We start from the raw sequence: 26,347 nt of genomic DNA, 5'->3' as shown, positions 1-26,347 counted from the left end.
ACTTTGCAAGCCATCTTTTATAAACATAGAAATATGTTACATATTTCTACGTTTATAAAAGATGGCTTGCATAGTACACAGATCATAGTAAGGTACGCACACAAATATAGAACATTTACATATATTTGTGTGTATACCCTACGATTTGCGTACTTTTTAGGCCACGCCCCTCTCGCAAGCCACGCCCCCACATGAGGGCCCCCCCCTCGATTTCTTACCCCACTTAAAGCCCTGGGTCAGGCCAATACAAATGCATAACCACAGCGGTCAAGAGAAACTCAGAGCAAATATTCAGGATTAGGGGCACATTTGGGCTGTAGTAGTGTGCGAGTAATTCGGGTGAATTGGTCAGAAAGTGGGAATCATTGGGAAACACGACTAAGTAAAGCAGGTCATTAGCTCGGTTTAGACTCTAGAGCGAGTACATAACCAATGTCTCCTGGGCGGGTTCTGGTGGCGGAACGACCAATAGAACGGAGCGAGCAACACGTCACCACTATAAGAGGCTTCAGGTTCTTTGGCTTCCTTTGCCGGAGGTCGGGATGGTATGAGAGATGCACAAGAGTCCCATTGCTCCAGCTGGGAGTAGGTGCGATGTCCCCGGGAAGCAGGATGGGCAGCTATGGCAGACAATCCGCTTCAGGGTCTATGGTCCCCCCCGCAGCGACGTCATTTGGGGGATAACCAGGGGTCGCAACTGCAACGCCCGAGGTCTCCCTTGCTAGCCCTGTTGTCTCCATTGCTACTCGGAAAAAAAAAATCCGTTTTTGAAATTGTTTTATTTTCATGTAAGCTCTTGGGCTGTGGCCAGGGCCATGTAGCTCTTTGTTTCAAGACTGGTTGGCATTCATTAAAGGTTTATTTCAGGCACACTTCAGGGGGACGAGTCACTGATTTAGTCTGTTCTTAAACACCTCAACTCAGCCTTTCATCCTTCTGAGGTCGATAAATGAGTACCAACTCAGGTTGGGTGATAGATATTGTATGTGTATTTGTATTTGTTCTATATAAAGCGCTTAAACGTAAGTGCTTTATAATACCACATCATTATCACTTGTAGCTTGATTCTTGGAATCATTTGCGTGAAAAACTCAGATTTCCGCGCCTTTCTGCCCGAAAATCCCAGTTTGATATATGCGGTTTTCGGGCAGAAAGGCGTGCAAATCTGCGTTTTTCACGCAAATAATTCCATGAATCAGGCTATTGGTCTTGGAAATCTGCTTGCATTCACAGTAATTTGGTAATATGGGCCTATACACACTTATAGTAACGATGCATATGGTGATCCATTCTTGTATGAAATGCGTATCACATTACAGTTATATCACAACCATATTTTTCGTAGTGTACTTGGGAACAATGCTATGTGATGCCCCTCCCTGTTTTGTCAAGGGGTGAAAGGTTGTGTTCCATTGCTTCCTGTGATGTCACTTCAGGGTTGGGTCAAATGACATCACTTCCTGTGATGTCAAGGGTCATGTGACGTCACTTTCACTACCCCTGGAATTTTAGTGAACTGACGTCCCTATAGCCCCGCACGGGGACTTGGAGCATCTAGGACAGGCCTGCAGCCTCTCCACGAGCTGAAAAGTACAGACCGTTGGAAGGCCTGGAGTTCCACTGCGCTACCGGGTTAAGTGGATGCTCCCGAAATGCACCCTGGGCAATGGGAGGCACATACTGAGAGCTGCAATATGTCTCACTACCCTCCCCCAGCCCAATACACCTTTCAAAAGCAACAGAAGGAGCGTTGACTTTCTAAGCCCAGTAAAAAGTGAACGAAAAATGGGGTTCAGATGTCAAAACACGCTGAAAGCGGTGTTGCATCCTGTATTCATGCGACATGTTAACGGCAATCAGGCGTACCGACATTACATGCATAGGTAGAGGGTCTTTCAGGCAGCACCTGCTAGCACCGTCTTTGCCATTGCGTGGCACAGTTTGTTTGTTTTATTCACTTTTTATGCGCGCCAGACCCAGGGGTAGCAGGGCGCAGTGGCAAGGAAATACGAAACTTACAGGTTACATCATGGCAAAATGTACATTAAAATTACATTGGGTTAGACAGCTCAGGCATACAGTAATTACAGCAAGTATACAAGTTCAAGGGGGTCAAGATGCTCGTAGGAAGTAGGAGCCCCCGGTCAGCAAAGGTCAGTCGAGGTGAGGAGTTGAATAACTTTTTTCCTGAAGCAACGGTAGGGCATGTCTGCTCTCAGGTCTTGTGGTAGAGAATTCCAAGTTTTAGCCGCCTTTACTGGGAAACTGTTTCCTCCGATAGTGTTCAGTCTAAAGTTCGGTATTGTCAAACAGTTGAAGTTACCAGCTCTGGTGGGTCTGGAAGATGTTCTCCTATGGAGTTTGTCAGACAAGTAACTAGGGGCAGCGTTATTGAGGGCTTTGTGGGTCTAGGATAGCATCTTGAGTTTTATTTTGTTCTCTGTAGACAGCCAGTTGTGATGTCGTCTGGTGGACGAGATATGGGACTGTTTGTTAATGCCTAGTGCCGCTCTCAAGGCATTATTTTGTAATGTTTGTAGTCTCTGGTACATAAGTTACATAAGTTACAGTACATAAGTTACTATTCACCAATCTAATGACACTCACTTCATCAAAGAGTAACTAACGCCAGCCCTGCTTGCATTAGAACCGGCGAACTGCAGTGTGTCCGTTCAGCTCACTGAGCCAACTGACTGGCATTGCCCAGTTGGTTACTGTGCCTACTGAAGAGATCGCAGTGAAACCAGAACGGACAGAATCCGCGTTTTATTTGTAGATCTATAACATTAGCACTATTGAACTGGGCAATAGTACAACCGGGCAACAGTAGGACTGCCAAACTGCTATTGGCAAGGCATGGTGCTTGCTGGCAAAGCCAACAACTTTGGCTTATGTATAGTGAAATGGTTTCCGGTTATATCCGCCATTTCCATGAAATGCCCAGGTACCTGCATCCCTATGGTGCGGGGCGCTTCTAGAGTGGGCGATCCAGAAGGGAAAGGGCCAAGAGCTACACAGCACGTGTTCCTGTGCTGCATAGGACTTACGGGAAGATCAAAATGTATACCAGCTCCGCAAAAGTCGCCTAACCTACTGAGCAGTCTTTGCGGCATTCTGCTATAGGACCCCTACCTTACCCTTCTTCCGCCTGTACCCTGTGCCGAGTAGAATTTCCATCGTGTGTGTGTAATTCTCCTCACTTAGTGAGTCCCCAGCACTTTTTGCTGGACTATTGGGTTTTCTCGGACTCTCCCTGTTTGATTGGGGACCTTTTTCCTCACTCCTTTTTTGGTGACTCTGATCATCATTTTTTGGTTAACTTTGATGGAGTCTACCCCCCCCCCCCATCTTTTTCAATGGCGTCTGGCTTCTGTATTTCACTACTGCAGCACCATCACCTTCTCTGCAGGGTTGCTGGGAGCTCCTGGAGCTTCCCTCTTTGGTTTTATTTTATTTTCCTGCGCTAACTTACAGTTCCGGGAGAAGGGGCTATTTTTTATCCTACCTAAGCTTTTCTTTTATGGGCTCAGCAGACCCCACCTTATGTGGAGGGCTGAGGGGATATAATGTATTCAGTTTCTCACTTCTCCTGTAACTTTCTAGCTACAGGGGCAAGTCTGAGTGGATATTTTCTACAGCCCTTTTCTGATTTTTACGCGCAGGCTGCTCTCGCAGCTGCGGCAAAGGGCACTTGGGTCAGCATTGATCTAAAATAGCGCCAGTCTTTTCGCCAACCCACGATGGCTTGCCCCTTCTTGAGCATTCCTCTGCTAACTTTGGTGTGGATGGGGGGGGGCAAGTCTGGTTCACTCCTTTGTCTTCAACGGGCTCCTGTGGGAGGCCCGCCCAGAGGCACCAGTGTGTCTGGGAGGCCATGAAGCTGGGAGGACACCGAAACTCCTCAGGTCTGTCATCCAGTTGGTCTGCTTCAACCCAGTTTATACATGGGTGCCTGGCTGTCCCAAAGTTTGAATGCTGCATGCATGCGGATTGGCTGGGTTCCTGCATAAAAGGTGAGGGTCTTGATGCTGAAGCCAGAGTTGACCACTGGAATTAACATTCCAAAGAAGGAGGGATGTCTGTAGCCACCTCCAGCGAGTGCCAAGCTGAGTGACTGCTGCAGCTCTAGCCCTTTCTTCTAAGCGGCAGTGATGTTCAAGACCGGATGACTTCCTCTCTTGGACTGGTGGGCTTTTCCAGTCTTGAGACCATCTGCAGTTTGAGCCATCCCACAAAGTGCTGTGACCTTTCAGGCCAGCAAAACCGGAATGTCCTGGCGCCTCTGGCACTGCTGCAGTGCATAGTCCTGTGGAGTGCAGTTTTGGCTGCAAACTTGTGGGCATCTTCCTGAGCCTACAGAGACTCCACCCTGATCATAGAAGTCCCCTCAGAAGAGTAGAGGGCCGAGAGAAGGAAGAAAGTCTGTCGAGTGACAACTGTCGCTGCTGCAAAGCCTGTGTCGAGCTTCCACAACCTAGTGCTGTGAAGATAGTCTGTTGGACATCCCTGTGAACGAGTCTGGAACTGGCAAAAGTTCTTCCTGCAGCCACCAAGGCCAGATACCCGAACCAGAGTGGCCATCTTATCTTGGGGTCCCGCTGGTGACGATCGCTCTTCATCATCATCATAGAAGTTACTGTCTAACTCCTGGGTAGTCACCTAGGCCGCTTTTGGGTTGCTGTTCGCTCCGCCTGAGCTTGAGTCACGTTGGGGTGCACAACCCAGCCGTGTTTCCCCGTGCCAAGGCATCCCTGTCCTAGGTCCTGAAATCCTTCAGGTTGCCTACTTACCCCCCTGAACCCTTTAAATCAAAATGTGTGTGTTCATTTCTACAAAAAGCTGCATCTGTGCATTTGGCGACTGTGACAGTATCTGCCTCTTCCTTTGTGTTGCTGCCCACGGCTCACTAGTCCCAGATAGGGCTGGACTTCTAAAGAAAGGCTTTCCTAGAGTCAACTTACCCGTAGTGCTACTTCAGTAACTGTTGGTCAATGTACGATTTGTTAACATAAACCTACTTTTGTACTTGCCAGATTATCACCTTAAGGACTAATGTTAGAAATGAGTATTGCTACAGCAAATATCTAGTGTAAATATCTGTGTGAACTGTTTTTACTTACCCGATTTGTTTTGAATTTAACATTGTGTAGTCAATATAATAAATAAGCATATATTTAACTATAGTGTGCAAGTGTTTCCTTGACTGAAAGTGTGCTTGGGGGTCTTTGGACTCAACTACAGCCCTTCTCCCTCCTAGACTAAGCTACCAACATACTTGAGTAGTTCAGGCCTATACTACGAGTTGGAGCCCTCTGTGTCGCCAAGTGTGAGTCTTCTACAGTCCTACCATTTTGTTTTTGCACACCCCATTCAAATACTTGCAGATTCTTCATGGGGCAAAATAACACCTTTACCCTTGTTGTTCAAGTAGAAGAGGGGCAACTATCCCCAACTACTCGGCACCAAGCCCTCAACATTCACTGGTCATCCCCACTTTACCAACTGGTGATTCTGCTTTGTGCATTTGCCCCCCCCCCCCCCCATCTGCTGATCATTGCCAGTTATTAGCACATGGGAGTAGCTATTGACCTATCAGCCAAGCAGAATAACAGTGCAGTCAAGAACTAACTGAGATGGACTGTATGCTGCACATTAGGACTTCAAAAAGCAGACGGGCAACTTCCAGGTAGGACTTTGCTTAACAAAACAGTCTGCGGGAGGGTCTTATCCACTGCAACACTCAATTTACCCCGCCGAAGAGAAAGCCATCACTTTCTTATACTGAAACCGTTCCTTTTCAAATTCCACTCAATGACTGCTCATATTAACACATTTCCAGTCCAACCAAGTTTGTAATTAAAATGCTCAACTTCTAAAGACTCTTGTTTTTAAAAAAAATTTACAAGATGAAAGCACATTTAATTTATTAACACGGTTTGAGTATTTATTTTACGCACTATTAAACATTTTCTACTTTAGAACTACAGCTCTGGAACCTAAACGGCTAATACCAGTATGTGCTGAAAGAGTTCTAGACCTTGGTAGGGGTCATTATCGTCTCGGTTAATGCCCCGTCCCCAACGTAAGGCCCTCAGCGCATGACCCCTCCCTCGAGACTAGTCGGCCAGATTCAGCTTCACGTGTTGCGCGTCACCAACTCATTTTCTTCGTCACTCCTACTCACTGTGCCTCACGCTGCCGGCGCAGTGCGCATTGACGCCCAGTGCCTCATGCGACTCAATATAAACGGACAATGACTAAAAATGCCACTGAAGAGATGACTTCAAATTCACATTTATTCAAAAATTCAACAGCACTACGGCAAGGGTAAACGTACCCAAGAAATATAGTTCTTAGACATGCAACAAATCGGACAAATACTATTAGGACTTATAGAAATTGCAGCTGTCAACTATGTGCCCATGTACATGCACGCCCCTGCCTACCCGCCCCACATCCCGCCTTCAGTACGCATGGTGCAGTTTGTGCATTCTGCCTCCAGATGGCAGCAACGCAACATGAATCTAAGCGGAGGCAGTCGGGTTGCACGGCCCTGGGCCGTCTTTGCGCTTCAAGTTGATCCAGCGCCACAAAGACTAGTAAGTAAACTGCCATGGAATAGAGCAGACTACTACTAAAACACGCGTGCACGCAACTACAAATAACCTGGACAGGCGCCAAGTGGTGTGCTGACAAACCAAATGCACTGCCTTGTGGAAGGTGTGGTTCTGGCTCTCCAAAGAGCGCGAGGGGCTCCAAGGCGAACCAGAAGTAGAACATGCGATGTCCCGACACCAGAAGTGCACTGCGAGATGGGGAGGTCCAGGGAGCAACTTTGCTGAAAATGTTGGGGGGCGGGGGGGAGGGGGGGTAGGGAAACATGACATCTAAAGAAAAGATGCCCCAGCCAAATGAATGGGGACAAAAGGGTGTGCCATGAAAGTTGGGGGGGACAAAAACACCTGTCCCCCTAAAATTACGCCCATGCCAAGGGGAGTACCACCTTCTGCCCTCGCCCAGTGGTCGAAATGTACGAAAAGTAGTGGAACTGTTGCCTGCTGCTCACAAACCCCATGGCCACGCACAGTCCAAACCCCACTCCCCAAACAAACGCGCCTGTTTGAGGAAACGTTCAGTGCAGTTCACTTAAGTGCAGGTTCCAACTTCTTCCTACACTTATTTTAAAATTAACCAATTGCGCGGAATTGTTTCTTTAAAGAAAAAAACAAAAAAAATTAAAATATAAAAAAGTATAGTAACAATACAACTTTCAAAATATTAGGAGCACCACTCCCGCCCGCTGCGACCAGTGCCCTCTCTGCCCCATCACGGCGCAGCACAAACACGTCACCATTGAGCGACGCAGTTTCATGGGCTTTTCTGGGCTGGGGCAGAAGGAGTGCGTTGCTGCAGGGGCTATGACTGCTGCCCACGGGCCCGCACAGCGCCGAACCTGCGAAACTACTTTGGCACGATACAACAGACCAAGAAGCCATCCAAACTAGGACTACGCTTTCAACCAGAGAAATTGGAGTGAGGTTCAGCCGTCGGTATCCAACACCACCACGGACGGATCAAAACGGTCAGCAAGATTGAGAGCAAGCGCCACTTCGACCACTGGCCATGGTAGACAGAAGAGAGGGGACCAGATGTTTCAGGCCTCGGGCAAGCATATTTTAAGGGCTCCTCGTTTGACACAAAACGGTTTGCTTTTTTGTAAAATTCAAAGATTTTTCTGCACATTTATAAATCACAATTCCACAAATCAGTGTTTTGGAAGTATTTCATGCTTTAAAATACAAACGACAACCCCAGAAGTCACATCAATTGGTAGGCTGGTACTTATAAACTTCCCTTGATGATGGAGAGAATGAAGCTTGAATCATTCCCATTTTGCCTATCACCCTTCTATAATATTTAGATTTTTAAAATGGTCATGTTTGGTAATGTGATTTGTGTACTTTCCAAGTCAGTTTTATAAAATGAGATTATTTCAATTCATGGTAAGAACTGGAAAAGAAAGTGTTCAAATGCAGGAATTGCAGAGTTGGCGCACATCACAGCTTCTCCCCTTAACCAACGTGTGATCCTGGGCTTCTCATTCAATCTTGTATTGCCAAACCTCTCAAAATTGCCAGTGCCTAAACCTTTCAAAACTGTAAACCCTGCAGAGGGATTTCCTTTTCAGGATATGATCTTAAAATAAAAGACTCAAAAAATGCCTCACTCGTGGTTTCACTGGCTACAGCGTTTCGTATACCATAGTAGTGAGCATTGATACGTTGCACACTACAGGCACATGTTCCTTTGATCTCTAATCACAAAACTATTTGAAAACAATGCCCCACTCCTAATCTCAGTCTGTCTGGATACAGACACCACCTGGTAGCTTCTGATCTGCCTCCACTACCCATGCTGTGGTATGTGTAGCTTTCTTTTCCTTCCAATTGGTCTCCTCCATCGATGCTTGAGCACTTTTGCATTCTGTAAGGCAGATAATGTGAGTTCTCTATTCTGGGTTACATGTACCTTTTCCATACGGTCCTTCATTGATACTACAGGCTGCATACCTTCCAGGATGTTATTGATAAAAAGTCTCTTGTATCTAGACTAGAACAGAAGCAACCTCTTGGTAGACTGCTAATGTTGGCCTTCAAATGGTACTTGCTTATCAGTCTGATTAGAGCAAGAATGAAGAGGGTAAGCGGACTTAAAAGGGGGTAAATATGCTTATTTTGAATCATTTCTTTGGTTGGGTGGAGGGGGGGGCCCCAAAGATGTCCGTGCCTAGGGCCCCAAAAGTGCTTCAGATGGCCCTAGACCTGCGATCACCACTGCCACCGCCCACCTGGGTTGTCAATCGTAACGGGGAGCAGTTTCATCCTGGGGCTGTGTCGGCGGCCGCTGGTTCCCTCTGCCGTGCAACGCGCAGCAATGTGTAAACCCCCATGAAGTCCTGGAAGACTCCAACACTGGGGAACACTGCAGGGTCTGCGCGACTCTGAATCACGAGGCCTCTTCCCATTCCAGCAAGTTCCCTGCATGGAGCAACAGTAATTCCATACAGTGCTACTACGCACAACTCTTCCTGAGGTAAATGCCTAAAAACTTTTGGTGGCACTGTAAAGATCTTCCCCCCCCCCCATCATTCGTGACTATTGGCAAGCCGTTATCAAACAATAACAGCAGGTGAGGTGGCCATCACCCAAGCTCTCCTGCGCTGTGTAATTACAGCTTAGAAGTCGAGCACATCAAAGGGCAGTTTACAGTGATCTGAAGTGGCCACAGCGAGTGCAAAATCCAGCCCGATAAGAATGTTTAGGCCCACTTCAGATTGCATCGCGATCTGGAGGTCACCTGGCCTATTAGGATCGCTGCCTGTCTTCCCTCTGTTCCCCCTCCCTTGCCTCGTCACGCCTCGAAACACTTGTGTACAGGCGCGTTGTAAATGCCATATCATAATGGGACTTTTAGTGCAGCATTTATAATGTGAATAAACCAGACACACTGTAAAAGGAAGATCTGGGATGACAGAATGCGACTTGGGGTAGCAGAGTAAGTAGTGGTTTGTTGTCCTTCATGCCCCGACGGTTAATTTTTAGTCTCAGCAATAACGTTAGTTATGCTACTTCGCACGCAGGTCAGTGGAGTGTTGCAAATAACGCGGCCATTTACAGCGTCTATGGCGTTGAGCGTGGCACGTGGGAATGTGGAACATTAGTAAATGATGGCACTGAATAAAAACATCCCGCTGGTGCTAATGGCCATTACCAGGATACATAATTAGTTTGACCTACAATTCAGAACCTCGCATTATGAAATCTCAAGATAACGATTACTGCAGCTCCAGCCGAAGCAAGAATTTGCAAAAAAGGTTACGCATCTTGGTGGACCTACTTAGCCTGGAATTAATTACCACCGTTTAAACATTTCATAATGGTTTCATTTTCGAGTCTTCCTATCAGGGAAAGCAAATCTGGTGAAAGGCGAAACCGCAAAATGATTCCATTTCATCGCCGAGGGCGGCCTGGATGCGCCGCTGTCATGGGACCATGTGTGCCGGAACCGCCTCAGCGGGCGGGCGGCACAGGGTGGCGCCCCTGTGTACAGACCGCTGCCCCTGCACCGGCCTGTGGCGAGGGAAACGCACCCGCGTCTCGCAGAGCCCGGTTTCCACAGGACATCCGCGAGGCCCGGACAAAAAGCGCGCTCGACATACCACGTGTGCCATTCACTGGACTAGCATAGAATTCAAACAAAAGGCACCGACAAAGCCAACGGTTTTGTGTGGTGGCAGTCGTCTGTGTGTTGGAGTTATGGCGTAAGTGGTTCACAAAGCAGTTGAGGAGGGCAGCGCAAAGGTCCAGTACTAAAGTCATGGGGGGCTATGCGCTGTCGTCATATCCATAAGGGAGGCCTTTTACCCAGATACAGGCACTCTCAGCCCCTTGGGTGCCCCCATACAATGCCCAGACCCAAGCAGCGGGCACATGTACCAGTTATTCATACACGTGCCAGGGAGCAGCGTCACACTCCGGTCTTAGCCGTGTAAGGATATGGGCAGCAGATGCCGATACACCAGCAACATGGCAGAGAATGGCCTATTACTGCCAGTTACCTCACAATATGCCAAGTAGTGCAGTCACGTGAACAGGTATGGGGGAAAGCATAAAAGAAAGACACAGGGGAGATCAGGCAGTTGCTCTTGCATCCCAGTGCACAGACGAAGAATGTAGCAAAGCGGGCCATAGAGGACAATCTGCTCAGCTTCGTGATTGATGGTAGATCAACCTTCGGAAATGTCGGCTTGTTCCGGCTCTGCCTGCTTCTTCCGGCTCTGCCTGCTTCGTCACACTCAGAGGTGAAGTGGGCGGGGCTAGAAATCTAGAGAGCACCTTCCTAGCTCCTTTCTTCTGAGACTTCAGCACCACTAAATGCAGGAGCAGAGGAGCAACCAGATGGGTTTAGCACAGGAAAGACAGCAGAAGAACAATTGTTGCGCCCCCCCCCTTTCCATGTCACCTGCGTTCACAGAGGAACCGACCATCCAACCAAGCATGGTGGCCCTCACTCACGATCCGCCCTTGAAGCATTAATTCGAACTTCAGCTCGACACCGCTCCAAGTCAGGAACAACGCGTCCTTCAAATCGCACAGACCTAAAAGCCTGGTGCCACCGCTGTCAAACTACCAAGGCCCACAATACGTACTAATAACTGGCAACTGCCCTCTTGGTCCATCTTTGGGCCCTACAGACTGGCTAGGTCATGTGGAGGGTCATAAGGATGATGCAGACAGTATTGACATTCCTATTTGTGTGTTTATTAAATGATAAGAAAAGCGCTAACATTCCCTATCGCTATGTTGTTGTTCCCTGCCTATATAAAAAACTAAGGTGCTCATCCGTCGTCAGGAGGTCAAACAAAATTCAGCTATCCAAAAACGAATCCTAACTGACCGTACCACTATTCTAACAAAAATAAGATCAGGAGAAGATCTCTCTTCTACCGATTGTCATTTCTCCTTGGCTTCAAGTTTCTTATTAGTAGGCACATTTGAAATAGTCAGTCTCCACTCGCCCTTTGTATAAGTTCCGGTAGTTCTTTCAAAAGATCTGTGGGGCTCCTCTACACTTTAAGGCTCGTTTCTAGGAAGTCTCCCTCTCATCTTTTCCTCTACAATGAAGTGTGCAAGGAATTTGAGCATCCGCACAGCGGGTGTGCGCGCGCCTTGGCTTTTTTACATTTTATAGGATATTGAATGAATGATGGTAGATCAACCTCCGGAAAAGGTGTGGGGCTAATCTGCACACATATTCCTATGCTCACCACATGCTAAACACATAGACCCATGCACTCTGGGTGGACGCAGTCTACAGGCACAGTCCACCCTGTCCTATTTACTTGGGATATTACAGCCAGGAGTACACCATGTCATCACAGAAGGGGAAGGGCCAACCCTTCACCCTGCCAAGGCCAAAGAAAGGCTCCATGGATCCGCCCTGTCCTTTTGTTTAGCTCTGTAGCTAGTGGCAGCTTTCACATACTAATTAGTTTAATTCAAACAGGCCCACATGGGGCCTGGCTGCAGGGCCAATAAAGACAGGAAACCCAACACCCTTTCATATGCACTGTCAACCTGAAGCCAGCTCCCACCTTTAGTATCTGACAGTGAAATGCCTGACAGTATGTGGATTGACGGCGCCAGAAAGTCTGGTCACTTTAACTAGGAACCACAGAGCCCCATTGACCAGAGGGACCCTGTGATCCACGATAGACCGGAAGATGGGTGCGACTTAGTATCATGTTTTCACCCCATTATCTTTTCTGTTGAAAAGCACTATGGTTATGAGCTCATGCATACAGGAGATTGTTGGTGGGGACCCAAGATTTGTTCATTAAGGTAGCCTTAGCCTACTCCAATGCCTGTGGTCCATTTGGCTTTAAAAAGGGGTTTAGCCCCTCTCTTGGACAGCTCATCTGAAGGCTTCACAAGAAGCTAGGAGTCCATCAACAATCATCTACCGACGTCTGCCTTAAAGGACATTTTCGAACCAGTCGAGCCCCTCAAGCTGCAACCGACTGCATCGCTGACTGTTGCGCCGCAGTCGCTAAAGCAGACTCCTTGACCAGTGCAGACAATTGCTGACCCCGAGCCCCGTGTAGGTCATCCTGCTCGGTCCGTTCAGCTTTGCTCGACGATATGCCTGCCTGATACCCGCAGCTGTCTCCCGTCTTGAACTCTGTCGCAGAAGCTGCAAGACGCCCTGAAACCGACTCAACACTGTTGGGCACCAAGAACATCTCCAGCACAAGGTACATTGTGTTCTGTCCGCCTGGTCCTTCTCCGAAGGCCCCTAGTGACATTTTACAAATCATTGCTCCCTTTGTGTTGAAACAAAGTATGCTTGAACTATTGAGATTAATTACTATACTGACTATCCTTAGGTTAGTATCCGGAGTGCACCCCCTTTCCTTCTTTGAAACAGTCTTCTGCAATCATTTAAAGCGTAGGTTGTATTTTGTATTGTGCTAGAACTGTGTGTGATAATAAAGTCGATATTGTATACAACCTTGACTGAACAGACCCTTTTATCATTGGGTAATTTGCTGTGTTGCAACTAACCAACACTCCACATACGTGCAGAGTTGAGACTGCTGTTCTGTTCACGTTACCGAAATTGGACAAGGTGGTTTATAATTTGCTTGTGTTTCCAATCGGTTTGGACCCCTTCTGATGTATGAGGTGTGGGGCTGATTGATGGTTTAGAAACCAATATTCATCCCTGGAGCACTGGTGCCCTGGAAGTTGATAAGTCACTTGGTAGAATATGCTTCCTTAGCTGTGATATGCTTCCTTGATAGTTAAAGTTTCGCCTCTCCTGGGGTGGTTTGTTTGACTTATATTTACTATTGTGGGCTTCTCTTGCCCTTTCTTCATAGGATTCTCCTTCTGGTTTGTAATCTGCCTCTTAACATATAGTACTCTCCCCTCTTGTAAGGGGATTTTTTTAAATCTCAGGCTTACCGATATCTCTTCCAGCATTTATATTGTGATACGCTCTCATTATTATAATCATTATTATAATCCCACTCGACTTTAATGTGACAGTCTCGTCAATTCTACTGACACAATGATCGGCGGCTTCCTGGTTCTCCCAGTTACCTTGGATTCCGTGTGGGAATGTCTCCAGGGCCCATCTTCGCTTGGGGTTGCTCGTTTTCTCAATGTCGGTCTTCTCCAGTGTTCCGCTCTCCATGCTCACTCTGTACAAGCTGGTAAATGCTGCGGGTATCCAGATGGTTTGCTGCTTTAGCGGTGTAGTGGTTTCAGCATTCACGCCACCACCGTTTGCTTCTCGGCTTCTCTCTGTGGATGCTGTGCATCCGATGCTTTAACGCTCAGAGAACAGTTTCCAAATTCACGGGCACCAAGACTACTCTCTAGGGTACTAGGCTGCCAGTGGGCCTCCCCTGCTTGCATATGCATCTTTCAGCCTTGATTCACCTCGGCGTTTTCCTCTTCTTCCAGTCTCTTCGTCCCAGTTAAACAGAAATTTCTGTTTAAAGGGACAGATCCTCTTTCTTGCTGGTAACAGTATATTTTAGTCCTCTCTTCAACCTAGTCTCTGTATTGTATACTGTTCTGTGTATCGGATATTCCCAGGCATGCCATCATAGGGAGTTCCTCACAGGGACGGGAGTCCTTGTTCCCAAAGGGGTAGCCTTTTTGAAATCATTGTAGTCATTTATTGCCTTTCCATCTTGTATATTCTCTGTTCTTTCCACAGTGGTGGATTTTGTGTAGTGTTTTCCCATTTCAATTATTATTGCAGATAGTGTGTTTAATTAAAGTTTATATATTTTTAAAGAACCTTGTTTGCACATTCATTTTATGTTGGACGATTATACTTAGTTTTTTGAGTTGCTACTGGATCAGCGTCACACCCCTCTTTAAAGTATAGCCTTCCCTCTGCCCACGTTACCACAAAGGGTGAAGGAGGTATATCTCTCAACTGTGCCGGTTTTACCTTTACGAATGGGTTGACTTTTTGTAGATATGTGTGGGCCGAGTAGGGGGTTCAGCCTCGACTGATCCTTGTACTCCTAGGGGACAAAAGGCGATTGGTCACAGCCACCAAGAACAGATCATAGGGATAGAGACTGGCGAGATATGAAAAGGAAAACTGATTCAGCAGAGGCTGAGAAGCCGTGGAGATCCGGAAGAGACAAAGCAAATATGGGCTGCAGAACCCTAGAGGAGAATTGGCCTAGCGAGGGAGGCAAGGTGCTCCGAACTTGCTCGTGCTGGACCCAGGCGGCGGACTACCCAGGCTTTTGGAGGGGTAGTACGGCATGTCGGTCATGCTGGGAAAAGAGCGTCCGAGAGACCGTTCGAAACAATTAGATTAAAAAAAACGAGAAGTCCTGTGAGCGGTGGAGAGACTGGGAGGTCTGGTGAGCAGAGCTGTGTGCTGCGAGAGGTCGGCGGCACTAACGTTGGTGGTACATGGAAGGGGCAGAGACAGAACAAGGAAAGCTACAAGCATGTAAAGGAGAGAGAAAAAACACCTTAAAGGGTGGGCCACATGCTAGATTTAGCTAAATGCATTCAAGTATCAAAGTGACCAAAAGACATTCTGATACATAGATACTCTTCAAAGAAGCTTTCTGAGAACAGTGGTTTAAGTAGAAAGTTTTTGAAAGACATTATGAGGCAAGTCGTGCCTGGACGTTATATTCTGGTGAAGGGAATTCCCCAAAAAAAGTCACCAAGAGGATAAGGCCATTGTGACAACAATGAAGTAATTCCAGGTTTACCACTTAAAAAGAAACATTGCAAATATAATCTACACATGCTCTTGTGAGCTTGCTTTACCAGCTTGCCACAAAGGGCAACCTGAAGTACAAGGTCACTTCAGTGTGCCCCTGCGAATGGCAAGCCACCTGGCCATTGGCTGCATCACAAAGGCTGTAAGACATGAGATTGGTTTCAGATTCCCGCTGTAAGACACTACACTTGACCTTTACCCTTTTCTCTGGATGTGAGAATTTCCCCGACTTGGACCGCAGGAAGGGCTTACCCCCTCACTGCTCAACTCATAGGGCCTCACCCACATCAAAAAGAGCTCGACACCTCAAAGGGCCCCACCGGTGCCCACCCAGGAGAAGGCCTCCTACATCATTCTGGTCATGGAGTACATTTACAGTCATGTATTAAAAGTGGCAGCCATGCTCACCTCATGATGAAGTCGTGCTGGTTGATATCCTTCCCATAGTCCGAGCCTCGCAGGTTCCCAGAGTTGCCCACAACAGCGCAGCGGCGACACGTAGCAGGGTCCCGGTACTCATAGGGACTGTGGCCTGGCACGATCTGGAAGAGCTTCTCCAGCACCTCGTTGGTATTCTGCGACTTGAACTGAGGCTGCAGCATCTGTGGAGACAAGAGATCTACACTGAGAGGTGATGTGTACACCTGTGTCACCAGGACAGCATGGGAAGGTGCAGTGGGATAAGGAATTGAGGGCGGGGAGCTCTAACAGGGGGCGTGGCCTAACTATGGCTAGAAGAGGAAGCGGGGCAGGGGCTCCCAGAGGCCAGCAGTAGGAGTCAGGCATGTGAGGTGGGCACATTTAATTTCATTCATTTTGCTGCACCCCCCCCCTCCTTTTGTTTCTTACTCGCAGGCGCCAAAACCCACAGGCAGCCCATTCGTCCAACAGAGCTGTGTGGTGCAGAGCTGTGTGGTGCAAGGGCTGCCTGCAATGGTCAGCGCCTCAGATCAAGAAACAAAAAGGAGAGGCGAGTGCACGGTTATCATACCGTATGGTACACCGCCTCTCTTGTTTCTTAATCAGAAGGGCCAAACCTCTCATGCAGCCTTTTCAACATGTGGTAGAAACCATCTGTGTTGAATTAACGGGCTACCCCCGGGGGTCGGCACCTGTGGGACTATTGGGAGCAGTTCGGCAGAGCTCAGACTTGGAAACACTTTCCAGAGACTGCCACGACTCTCCTCTGGCCCAATTAAAGCTCTGGGAAGGTGGAAGCGGAGGACACGGATGGGTCAGCATTGGCCGCAATGGAAAGGGCCAAAACACTATGGAAAGGACCTGGGTCAAAATACTAGGGGGCCTGACCGTGTACGTGTACTTTCTTCACAAACACAGGACCCCTAGTACCATCCACTTGAAATATTATACAAGCTGAGCCGATAATCAATGAAAACAGTCTCCCATACATGTGAAATTCAAGTTGAACAATAACACACCAGCACCACTAATAGCATGACAACATTAATCAATTACAAAACATCACACAAATACCTTACAAGCCTCCCTGCAATAGTAGGTGGATTACACCGTCACTTCAACCCAACTGCAGTGGGCGTTGCCCTCATCAGACATCACGAGCGAACACTGGGCCCAGCATAAGCTTCATGTAGCTGGTAGACCACAAACTCCAGAAAAACTGCTGACAAACTGTCCGCTGCTCTGTCCTGTCCAACTTTAAGGATGAGAGATCCAACCAGTGGGTCCTCCAGGCATCCACTACAACAAAAGGATTCCATGACCGCTCCTGCCATTGTCCCAGGGGCACCTGTGGCGCTCCCACAGGACCAATCAGCCAGAAGAGCAACAAAGGGATGGGTCCTATTGCCGCCTACTCAACAACCCGCAAACATGGTTATGGATCCTACACTCGCACCCTACAAGAGGAACGCAAAATGGTTCCCGCCTCTGGAAACCAGTTGGCGGCTCCAACTCTGGAGTGCTTGGGCGTAATCCTCATTGCAGGCAACTAGACACCGAGCTGGCTGTAATCTCCCCCTCACAGCACAGGGGAGTCTTCACTGCCCGTGCCGTGGAACGGTGCAACAGCGGTTCCTTAATTGCAGGATTTCAAATGAGACAAACCCCAACTCGTTCTTGCAAGAAGGATAGACTAAGAAATCGCAGAAATGCCGGTTATGTACATGGCACAGAAACTGTAAAAACTGGTAGCAATCACCATGTTGAGATACAAGAAAACATTATGGATTTTATCTGGAGCGGAAAGAAGCCCCGGATAGGGAAGAAGATTCCATATAGAAGTAAGCAGCAAGGGGTGGGGGAGTGGAATGTCCCGATGTGGTTAAATGCTATCATGCAGCACAGCTGCAAACCTTAGCGGAATGGGGCGAGAGGACAATAGGAAGCATTGGGTGGACATGGAGCAGGCGGTTGCGGTAGAATATATTTTGAAAATGTGCTGGTTAAAGAGATGACAGACAGGGCTTACAGAGAACCCGATAAAGAAAAACACACTAGAACTCTGGAATCGAAGGTTTTCACTGGCGCCCTGGCCGTCACCACAGACTCCTCTTTTCAGAACTCCCACCTTCCCGCCAGGTATGGATTATAATCGGTTTAAGAGGTGGATGACTGGGGTATTGAGGAAAATCAGATCTATACGAGACAGTGCGTTTTAAGACCTATCTGGAGTGCCGTAGACAGTAGGAGTTGAAAAAGGAGGATTACTATGCCTACCAACAGATTAGACACTGGACGAGCGAGCACCCCAACAAAAATGGAAGGAACCAGGAGGGACATGACAGTGGGAAATACTAGTGTCAGTGAAACCAACAGGGGGCTCACCTCAGCCATGTACAAAATCCTACTAGAAAAAGTGGGGGGGCTGGGTCCTGGACAGCTGTGCGTGAGGGGTAAATGGGAAGCAGGTAGATGGAGAGTATTCACGGACAAGGAATGGGGTCAAGCCATAAAGGGTGGTTTGGACCATATACGTCAGCGCAGCACGAAGCACTGCATTAGAAGATACTGCATAAATGGCACTAGATGCCGGCGCAGGTTCACTTACTCTCCACTTTGCCGGCGACAATGCGGGGAGGAGGGAACGACGGAGCATATTTGGTGGGGGCGCACTGTGTGCAAACCTGCTCATGTGCGCCAGACGGTGGATAGTGAAGCAGTGGAGACAAAGATACTATTCATAATACAATGGTACTATGAAATATGGGAAACTTTAAGCATGAAAAAGATGATGGCAATAGTCTGTGGTACAGTGAGGAGGCTCTGCAAGGTTTGGTCTCCCTGCCTTACATATGCCCTGAATGGCTATACGCGGTTGTGGTATCCAGTTAAAATTTCGAATGCATTTTGGTCGGAAAAAAATGTCGAAAAAAGTTGAATATATTTTTTTATTTTATGTTTTTTGGGGTTTAGTTAGTACAAAGGGTAAATAAAAAGAACGGGGGATTGGGGGGGGGAACCCCCCATAAAAAATAAATTAAAAAAAAAAAACTTTTTTTCTCTACATTTTTCATTCGAAAAAAAAAAAAGGCATTCGAAATTTCATTTGAAAATGTGACTATAAACCCGCGGTTGTATATCCTGACAAGACTATGCATACTTGGCATTCTACCAGAGGAGGAAGATTAGAAGGTAGACAAAACAGTGAGAGGGCATTGAAATACCTAGAATAGAGGAAAGCGGGCGTGGGGTATTTTTGGATGCTTGGCATAGTTCAATTTGATATTCTGTTTATACGATTCTGAGTGGAGAAAAGTTGCTGAATGACTTAAAGGATAGTTCCGGGACTTTTTTTTTATTGTCCCTGCGGGTCGGCCATGTGTTTGTAAGCATAAATCGGTAGATCGTAGGAAACTTTCCTATGGACCTTACCCGACTTTTCGCCCATTATCGCACTCGAAATCAGCCTCCATTTTGTGATAATCCTATCATTTCGCCCCATCGACCTGGCTCACCTGCCTTTGCGGCACTAAATCAAATCCCCCGCCCCTGAAACAGACTTTATCAAAACATTCATATTCCCCGCCTCTATCCGTGACGTGACTGAGCTGCGTAGGCAAACGCGCCCAGGCGTCTTCTACGCGACTCCACACAGACCCCGGAAATCAACACAGATCAGCTCACAATACAGCGCACCACAATTCGGAATATGAAACTGTACTTTGAAATCAAACCGCAAGATTGTAAATGTGGTAAAGTACATTTATTTGACATCAAATGTTTAGAGAATATTCAGCGATTTGCATTTTTATTTGCTCATGTTCCAAAAAGTTCGTATTGAGGGAAGCGATGTTCGTGTGCAGTACACAGGGTGTTGGTTTACGATAAAAATAAGCTCTTCGGTCGCACTGATAATCGCATGGCTGTTCCAACAACGAGGCACTAGGCCACCACAACGGTAGGTATGTTGCATCTAACCGTTAGTACCGCGTAAGGGCATACTTGTACTTGGCGATCGTCCCATAAAATGGTCAGGGTGGTAACGTTGTTCACGCGGAGAAGCAACTGGCGGCTGTAGAAGCCGTCCGCCGGTGTCTGGTACTCGTGACACAGACAGTAGTGAATGATGTACCTAAAAACATAAAAAATGAAATTAGTCTCACCATCAGATCCTTATTAAAATTATTCATTTCATAGCGAGGACAGCGCTACTGGGTGTACACAAGTGTTTAAAGGCGTGGCGAGGCATGGAGGGGGGGGGAGTGGAGTACAAGGTAAGTAGCATAAAATAATAAATAAATAGGGCCAGCTGGTGGCAAGTGCAAGGCAAGTGCAGAACAAGTGCTGGGAAGGGGGGGGCTGTAGGATACTGAGACAGTCCCCCAGTGCAGGGGTTGACAGGGAGGCAGTGCAGGTGGAGAGTGGAAGGGCCCAGGACCGAGGTCGCAGACAGTGGACCAGTTGTAGCAGGGGAGAGGGAGAGAGAAAGCAGAAGCAAAGAGGAAGGTTTTGAGGTACTTCAGTAAAAGCAGATGTTTCTCCTCAAGATAGTGCGCGGTAGAAAACAATATGCCACATAGAACGAACAAGTACAACTGAACCCGTCTTTAAAGCCACTGTATAGTAATGAAATTGCGGTATAAACTCATCAAAAGTTACTTACATTATATTTGCATTTTCCATTGTGTCTCTGTGTAGGGCAGACCCGAAACACCACTCCTTCTTTGCCGACGTTACTTCTTCTAATGAACGTGGCTCATCGTTTCGTTTCTGAAATTTTATTCATTATCTTTTCTTAGTCTTTCAGGATGGTCCCGGCCTGTCAAGGTCAAATCACAATAGAACCTTATACTGGGTCGTGGGCCGTTCCGCCACCCGAGCAAAACATCAAAGCAGCTGACCTTCACTTTGAGCGAGCACACATTTCTAGTTTGGGCCTGCAACATGAGGAGACTCGAGAGAACAGACAATCAAATTACAATCATTTAAACCGTGATGTGTATTTCTCAATGAGCTCTGCTTTAGGTGGACATGGAACAGAGGCAATGTTGGGTGGCAATGCAGTTGTCCCCTGCATAGGTTCGTTCACCACTCCATGTATGTGCCTATCGAGGACATCTACGATAAGTCTCTCAATAAACTCATATTGCATATCCTCAAACACTGGTTTGATCACCCATTGTTTACTTCTTTTAGTGAAGGCCTTATTGTAGCGAAGCGTCCCTAAAGTTCCGGTCGTCCTACTTTGTTGACGGCCAACATTATGGTTATGTGCCAAGACCGCTAGAAGAGTCCGATTTATCATGCCTTCCATGCCAAAATGCAATCTTTTGGGCCTGTACTTTAGGCACATATTGTGGAACACCTCCAAATCTCCTGTGTGGCAGAATTCCGTGAGTCCCCTCAAATCTCTTATTATAGTTTTATCAAATACAATCTTTTCAATGGCCTTGTGAGTGGGTGATGAAGGAATCAACCACTTCTTCTTCCGTGCCTCCTCTGTGGACAAATGGCCATGTTCACATTTGTGGAAATATTCATTTGTCGACCATCGATGTACGTTGCTACAGTGCAACATTACTGACCGCCATTTTTCCAGTAGAATTTCCAACGACCCTTCACATGTTTTTGAGCTCCACCAAAGATGGTTGCTGATTGACTTGGACCACTGTGAAATACCTTGCAATTCTTTTTTTTTACCTGCAGCCGACAATTTTTTATTGATTGATTTTGCAAGATGCCAAACGTCAAATTGGTGATTTATATTTTTGTACTGTTCTCTTTGTCTTGGCAATTGAAACGTGTCTGTCTGTGGCTATCAGGTCGATCACCATTCCCCGCGATTGTAGTTCTTGCAATGATGCTACAAAGCCAACTTTCTCCATGGCCACTGAGGATGTACTTTGTGACACCTGCACGACCACCGAACTCACAATTTTCTTACTTTCCATGTCCTGAAAGTGGTAGGTGCAGTACTTGGCTGAAAATCCTGGGCTGTCGCACTGTCCATCACCGGCTAGCCTGAAGCGTTTGCCCGCGAATGTACTTTCCATTGACATTTTTTCCATTCTCCAAGCTTCGCTGATGGCTGGAAATAGATAATCGGTTTGGTATTTGTAGAACTGAGTTTTCGCAATGAAATGGATTCCCACAAACTGAAAGAAATACTGTAACTTTTTAAAACTTGAACCACTAAAAAGTGCGGCCGCTGCACAAAGTAGATTGCCTGCTGGCAGTTGCCCCAGCATGGGTTGTGCAGACCATGCGAACGGATGATATTGTGTACAGGTGGCATGTATTTTAAGGTTAGTGCCTCGAATTGCACGAGTCACATTAATCAATGGCTCCCCACATACTTCCCCACCAACCGAATGCCCACATTTCATCATCATAATAATATCCATCAAACAGCTATCGAATACAATGAATTTGGCCTCTTTCCTTATACTGTCACTCTGCATCCCAGCTGGTTCGGCCTGTAACGTTGAGGACATGTCACTCGCATGAAAGGTACAATCTCTGATATCGTCTTCCGCTATGCTGAGTGATATTGATGGTGTTTCATTGTCGTCCATGTCATTCTCTTCCACTGCAACAACTGTTCCTTGTCCGGAGATGGGAGAAAAAAACAATGTCTTCAACTTTCGCGCGCTCTTATTTTTTGCGGGTGTGGATTCTGTGAATTGATCTCCGACTGCATCCAAACTACCAGGAGGACATTCACTATCAATGGCTGGTGGTGGTATAGCTCCGTTGTCAATCACTTGATATTCTTCCCATTGGCACGATGCATCTCCAGTCTCAAGTCCCTGCCAAAAGGTTTGACAAGCAACATCTCTCGTTCGCTTCACTGTCTGTGTAGATCTAGTTCGTACACCCACTCGCAACTAGAGGACAGATTGGAAAAGGGGTGTTCAGTTTAAACACAACTTACAGTATTGAACTATTGACAGTGAAAGACAACATAATATAGTGAACAGGACACTAACCTTCTTTTGCTTTCTTTTCTTTGAAACTTTCTTGCCTCGAACTTCAACATCTGGACGCTGTTGCTCCGACTCGTGTGTGCATGTCTCCACTTCCTCTCGCGCTGCAACGACTATATTTTCATGATAAGCACATCCATCACTCACTGAGGCTCCATCGACTCCCTGAAACATAGAACTTTCATTAGTATGTATAATAATATTGAAAACACAAAATGTACTTGGGGACCAATACCCATACGTACATCTCAATAGCAAAACACGAATGAACGCATTGTGTAGAACATTCAAACGACAATAGTTCACGCATTGTTGATCTAGTTAGATTGAACTGTCAAGATCCATACCTCGGGCTCCGCATAGACTTCCATTGATGATATTATTGAAGATGACGCTTCAGCAACTCCCTGAAACACAGTAATTGCATTAGTATGGTTTTCTATTTTGTTTAAAAGAACATAAACTTTCTGCAGGCGTCAACGGCTCATCTAAATAGACCTGCACAAATGATCAGTTGTCTAAAATAAATAATGGATATCTAAATATGATTCGATTTGCTCCATCGTTGGAAGTGTCACCACCCAGAGATCTGCATCAACTACTAGGGGTGATGTTCTTGTTGAAGAAGCTCCGTCAGCTCCCTGAAACATAGTACTTGCGTTAATAAAGAAGGAAGTATAGCGGATGTAATCACGTCATTTGATCTCGCATGATTGATCTGTCAGTATCCATACCTCGAAATGCATAAGAACATCAAGGGACGCTGTAACTGCGGTGCACACTTCTGCAAGCTGTTGCGCCGACCCGTAACTGCATGCTCCCCCTTCTTCTTGGACTAATGCTCCATCGACTCCCTGAAACATAGGACTTTCATTAGTAATGAACACAATATTGAAAAAAGAAGACACATAGGAGGGCGACGACAGAAGGACATACCAATGGCTAAAAACGAAAGAAACATTGTGTGTAACAATCACGCTACAAGAATGCAAGATCTGATGATCTCCATCGATGGAACTGTCCGGAAACGTACCTCGAGCATCTGAGTGACATCTACGGTTGTCGTCAATGCGTTGGACTCCTCAGCATCTCCCTGAAAGACAGTACTTGCATTATTTTGGATAACAATAATTATAACTGAAAACAAAGACTAGAGGACGAGTACTGTGGTGTACCATTAGGTAAAATAATTACACGATCAATTAAAACTATTGATTTACATGCCTAAAACAAGTCAGTGTCAGAATAGCTAAGTAAGATTACCCGATAGGCGCTTGAAGTGGCTGATGACTGCAATAACGACACGGATGGAGAATCTTCCGCCTTCATATTGAGTGGATACATAAATGGGGAAATTATTGTTAGCTAATGCTACACACTACCGCAAGGCCGAGAGATAAATACGTAAACTTGACTCACCAGTGGAGGGATGTGGACGAATAGAGTGGGAATAGCGGTTGAGAGCAATTTTCGCCTCGCTCGCGGTGTTTTCTTCTTTATTAGCAATGATGTGGAGTACATGTCTGGGCTAAAGTGCCTGCTGCAGATGCGGTATCGATCACCCCTCTTGTCCGCAAAGACTTCTAGGACTCTACTTTCTAGCTCAGAGGCTGGATATCCGCAATATCGGACCCATTCTCTTATCTGATCTATTGTCTTAGGGAAAACATGCATTATAGTACCTTCAGATTTGTTATGGGTCTTCGAAGGGCAACCGCCAATGGAACAGGCAGGCATTATGGAAAGTTCTGAAAAGTAAAGATCAACAATTCTCTATGAATACCAATGTGTTAAAACAGTAAATGACACATAAAAGGTTCAATGCAAGGTCTGTTTTGGTTCTTGGAACTATACACGTTATTCACATGCGGATAAGTATTTCAATAACTTTCAAAAAATAGAAAAAGTAATTTGACTAAACTCAGAACATGTGACTAGTTCCTTGCATGTACTGTCGTGAACGAAAAGAAAACATGGATGCAATTTGATGACTACTAGCAAATAGATATAAATTAAAAAATTGGACGCAAAATGATTATGGTACATGGACTTACCTTGACGAACAAACAGTTAGATGCAGGGATCAGAGTAGTTTCTTGTCGTAGAACAGGGAGCAGTTCACAGGTTGCAAACTGACGAGTTTGCTCAAAGTGGTCACGGAAGTTCACAGAGACGAAGAGCAGATAACCAGCACCTTCACGGGTTGACTAGCAAAGCGCAAAGAAGTTCTCATTAGAAATATGAAGTGGGTTATAAAGAATTCGAAACAGGGGTGTGTTTGTGAATGAATGACGTGTATATGTCGTGGCATTATGCGGATTGCAGGGGGGCGTCCAGCGTGAGGGGGGATGCTTGGCAGGAGACACGGGGTCTGGAGGTAGACATGGGAACAACAACCCATGCTCTATAGACCACTTTGAAGTGTACATGGTCTTTGGCACCTCTTGGCCTTTATCGCTCCCTGACAGCTCCACTTGCCAGCAGCGCAAGTACCCTGGTGCGAACTGCCTTTGATAGGGCGGGGGGTGGATCGGGGCGGTGGTCGTGCAGACAAGACCCGTTTGCCGCAGGGCCTCACCAAGGAGAGGCCATCTAACTGAATGTAAGAGGATGGCTGCAGGATCTACTACATGGAAGGCAGGGGGGTGAGTTTATAAATACCTCACCCTCCCAGGAGAATATATGGGGGTCATCTCTGTACCCGGTGCCCAAAAAGAGGATTTATTATGATCAACCATATTTATTATTTACCTATAACCATGTTTTGTATCAATAAAATCCAACGGCTTTTTATTGCCAACGCTTGATGCCAACCCACAAAATAATATATGTATGACTGCTGCATATATGGGTTCAACGGTTATGTGGATTGAAGGTGTGCGGCCAGCGTGAGAGAGGATGCTGGCCGGAGACATGTGGTGTGACAAGACAAGGCACTGGAAGGCTATTCAACGGAGACACACTAGATTCATTTAAAAAATCAAAACAACCATTGTTAAAATATATGTTGGGCTTTATTTTAGATTTTAATTAAACATAAATAATAAACATTACACATTGTAAAGTTGAGGTTGCAGCACATCGAGGGAAAATCCGCGGTATTGTCCACTGTCACTGGGGAAATGTTGTCTAATGGCAAGTACCGCACAGGCAGGTATTACTCTCCGAACGCGGTGTCCGAGCCTCCCGTGAAGCCACCAAGTGAAGCAACGATAGGCCACCAGCCTGTACCACCTGTGAAAAAAAAAAAAAACTGTATTAAACTGACAAAACTTTCTTATCAATGTCGATTCAGGTAACACATGTCATTTTTCTTAGAAAAAAATTATATCTAGAAAATGCACTATATGGAACCAATTTACATGCGTTCGAATGATATGTAAATGTAATTTTATATGTGGGAGACGACCATGAAATAGTAGTGGCATCACTGACATCACAAACAGAGTATACTTACTCGTTACTCGGATTACGCGGACGAACAGTGCCACGAAGTTCGTGCATAAGCACCATCATCATCCTCAACACGGTCCGTGAGAGGCAAGCTTCCCTGAACTCTGGCAGCTCGGTGATGCATTGCGGACTTTGCTCGCCTTCCTGCAGACTTTGCT

General features: G+C 46.5%; 1 protein-coding gene across 2 annotated transcripts in view; it reads right to left on the bottom strand.

Moving 5' to 3' along the window:
- Positions 1 to 26,347, bottom strand: part of ST3GAL2 (ST3 beta-galactoside alpha-2,3-sialyltransferase 2) — a 339,116-nt gene that overhangs the window by 81,342 nt on the left and 231,427 nt on the right. For both annotated transcript variants that reach the window (XM_069655010.1, XM_069655018.1), the window contains one exon: positions 15,739 to 15,932. In XM_069655010.1, the coding sequence (XP_069511111.1) occupies positions 15,739 to 15,932 (194 nt within the window). The remainder of the gene's footprint in view (positions 1 to 15,738; positions 15,933 to 26,347) is intronic.

This window comes from Ambystoma mexicanum, chromosome 1p (assembly GCF_040938575.1).
Source record: "Ambystoma mexicanum isolate Mex_15411 chromosome 1p, UKY_AmexF1_1, whole genome shotgun sequence".
NCBI lineage: Eukaryota > Metazoa > Chordata > Amphibia > Caudata > Ambystomatidae > Ambystoma > Ambystoma mexicanum.
Note: the sequence above shows the minus strand (reverse complement) of the source record. Positions and strands in the feature narration are given on the sequence as shown.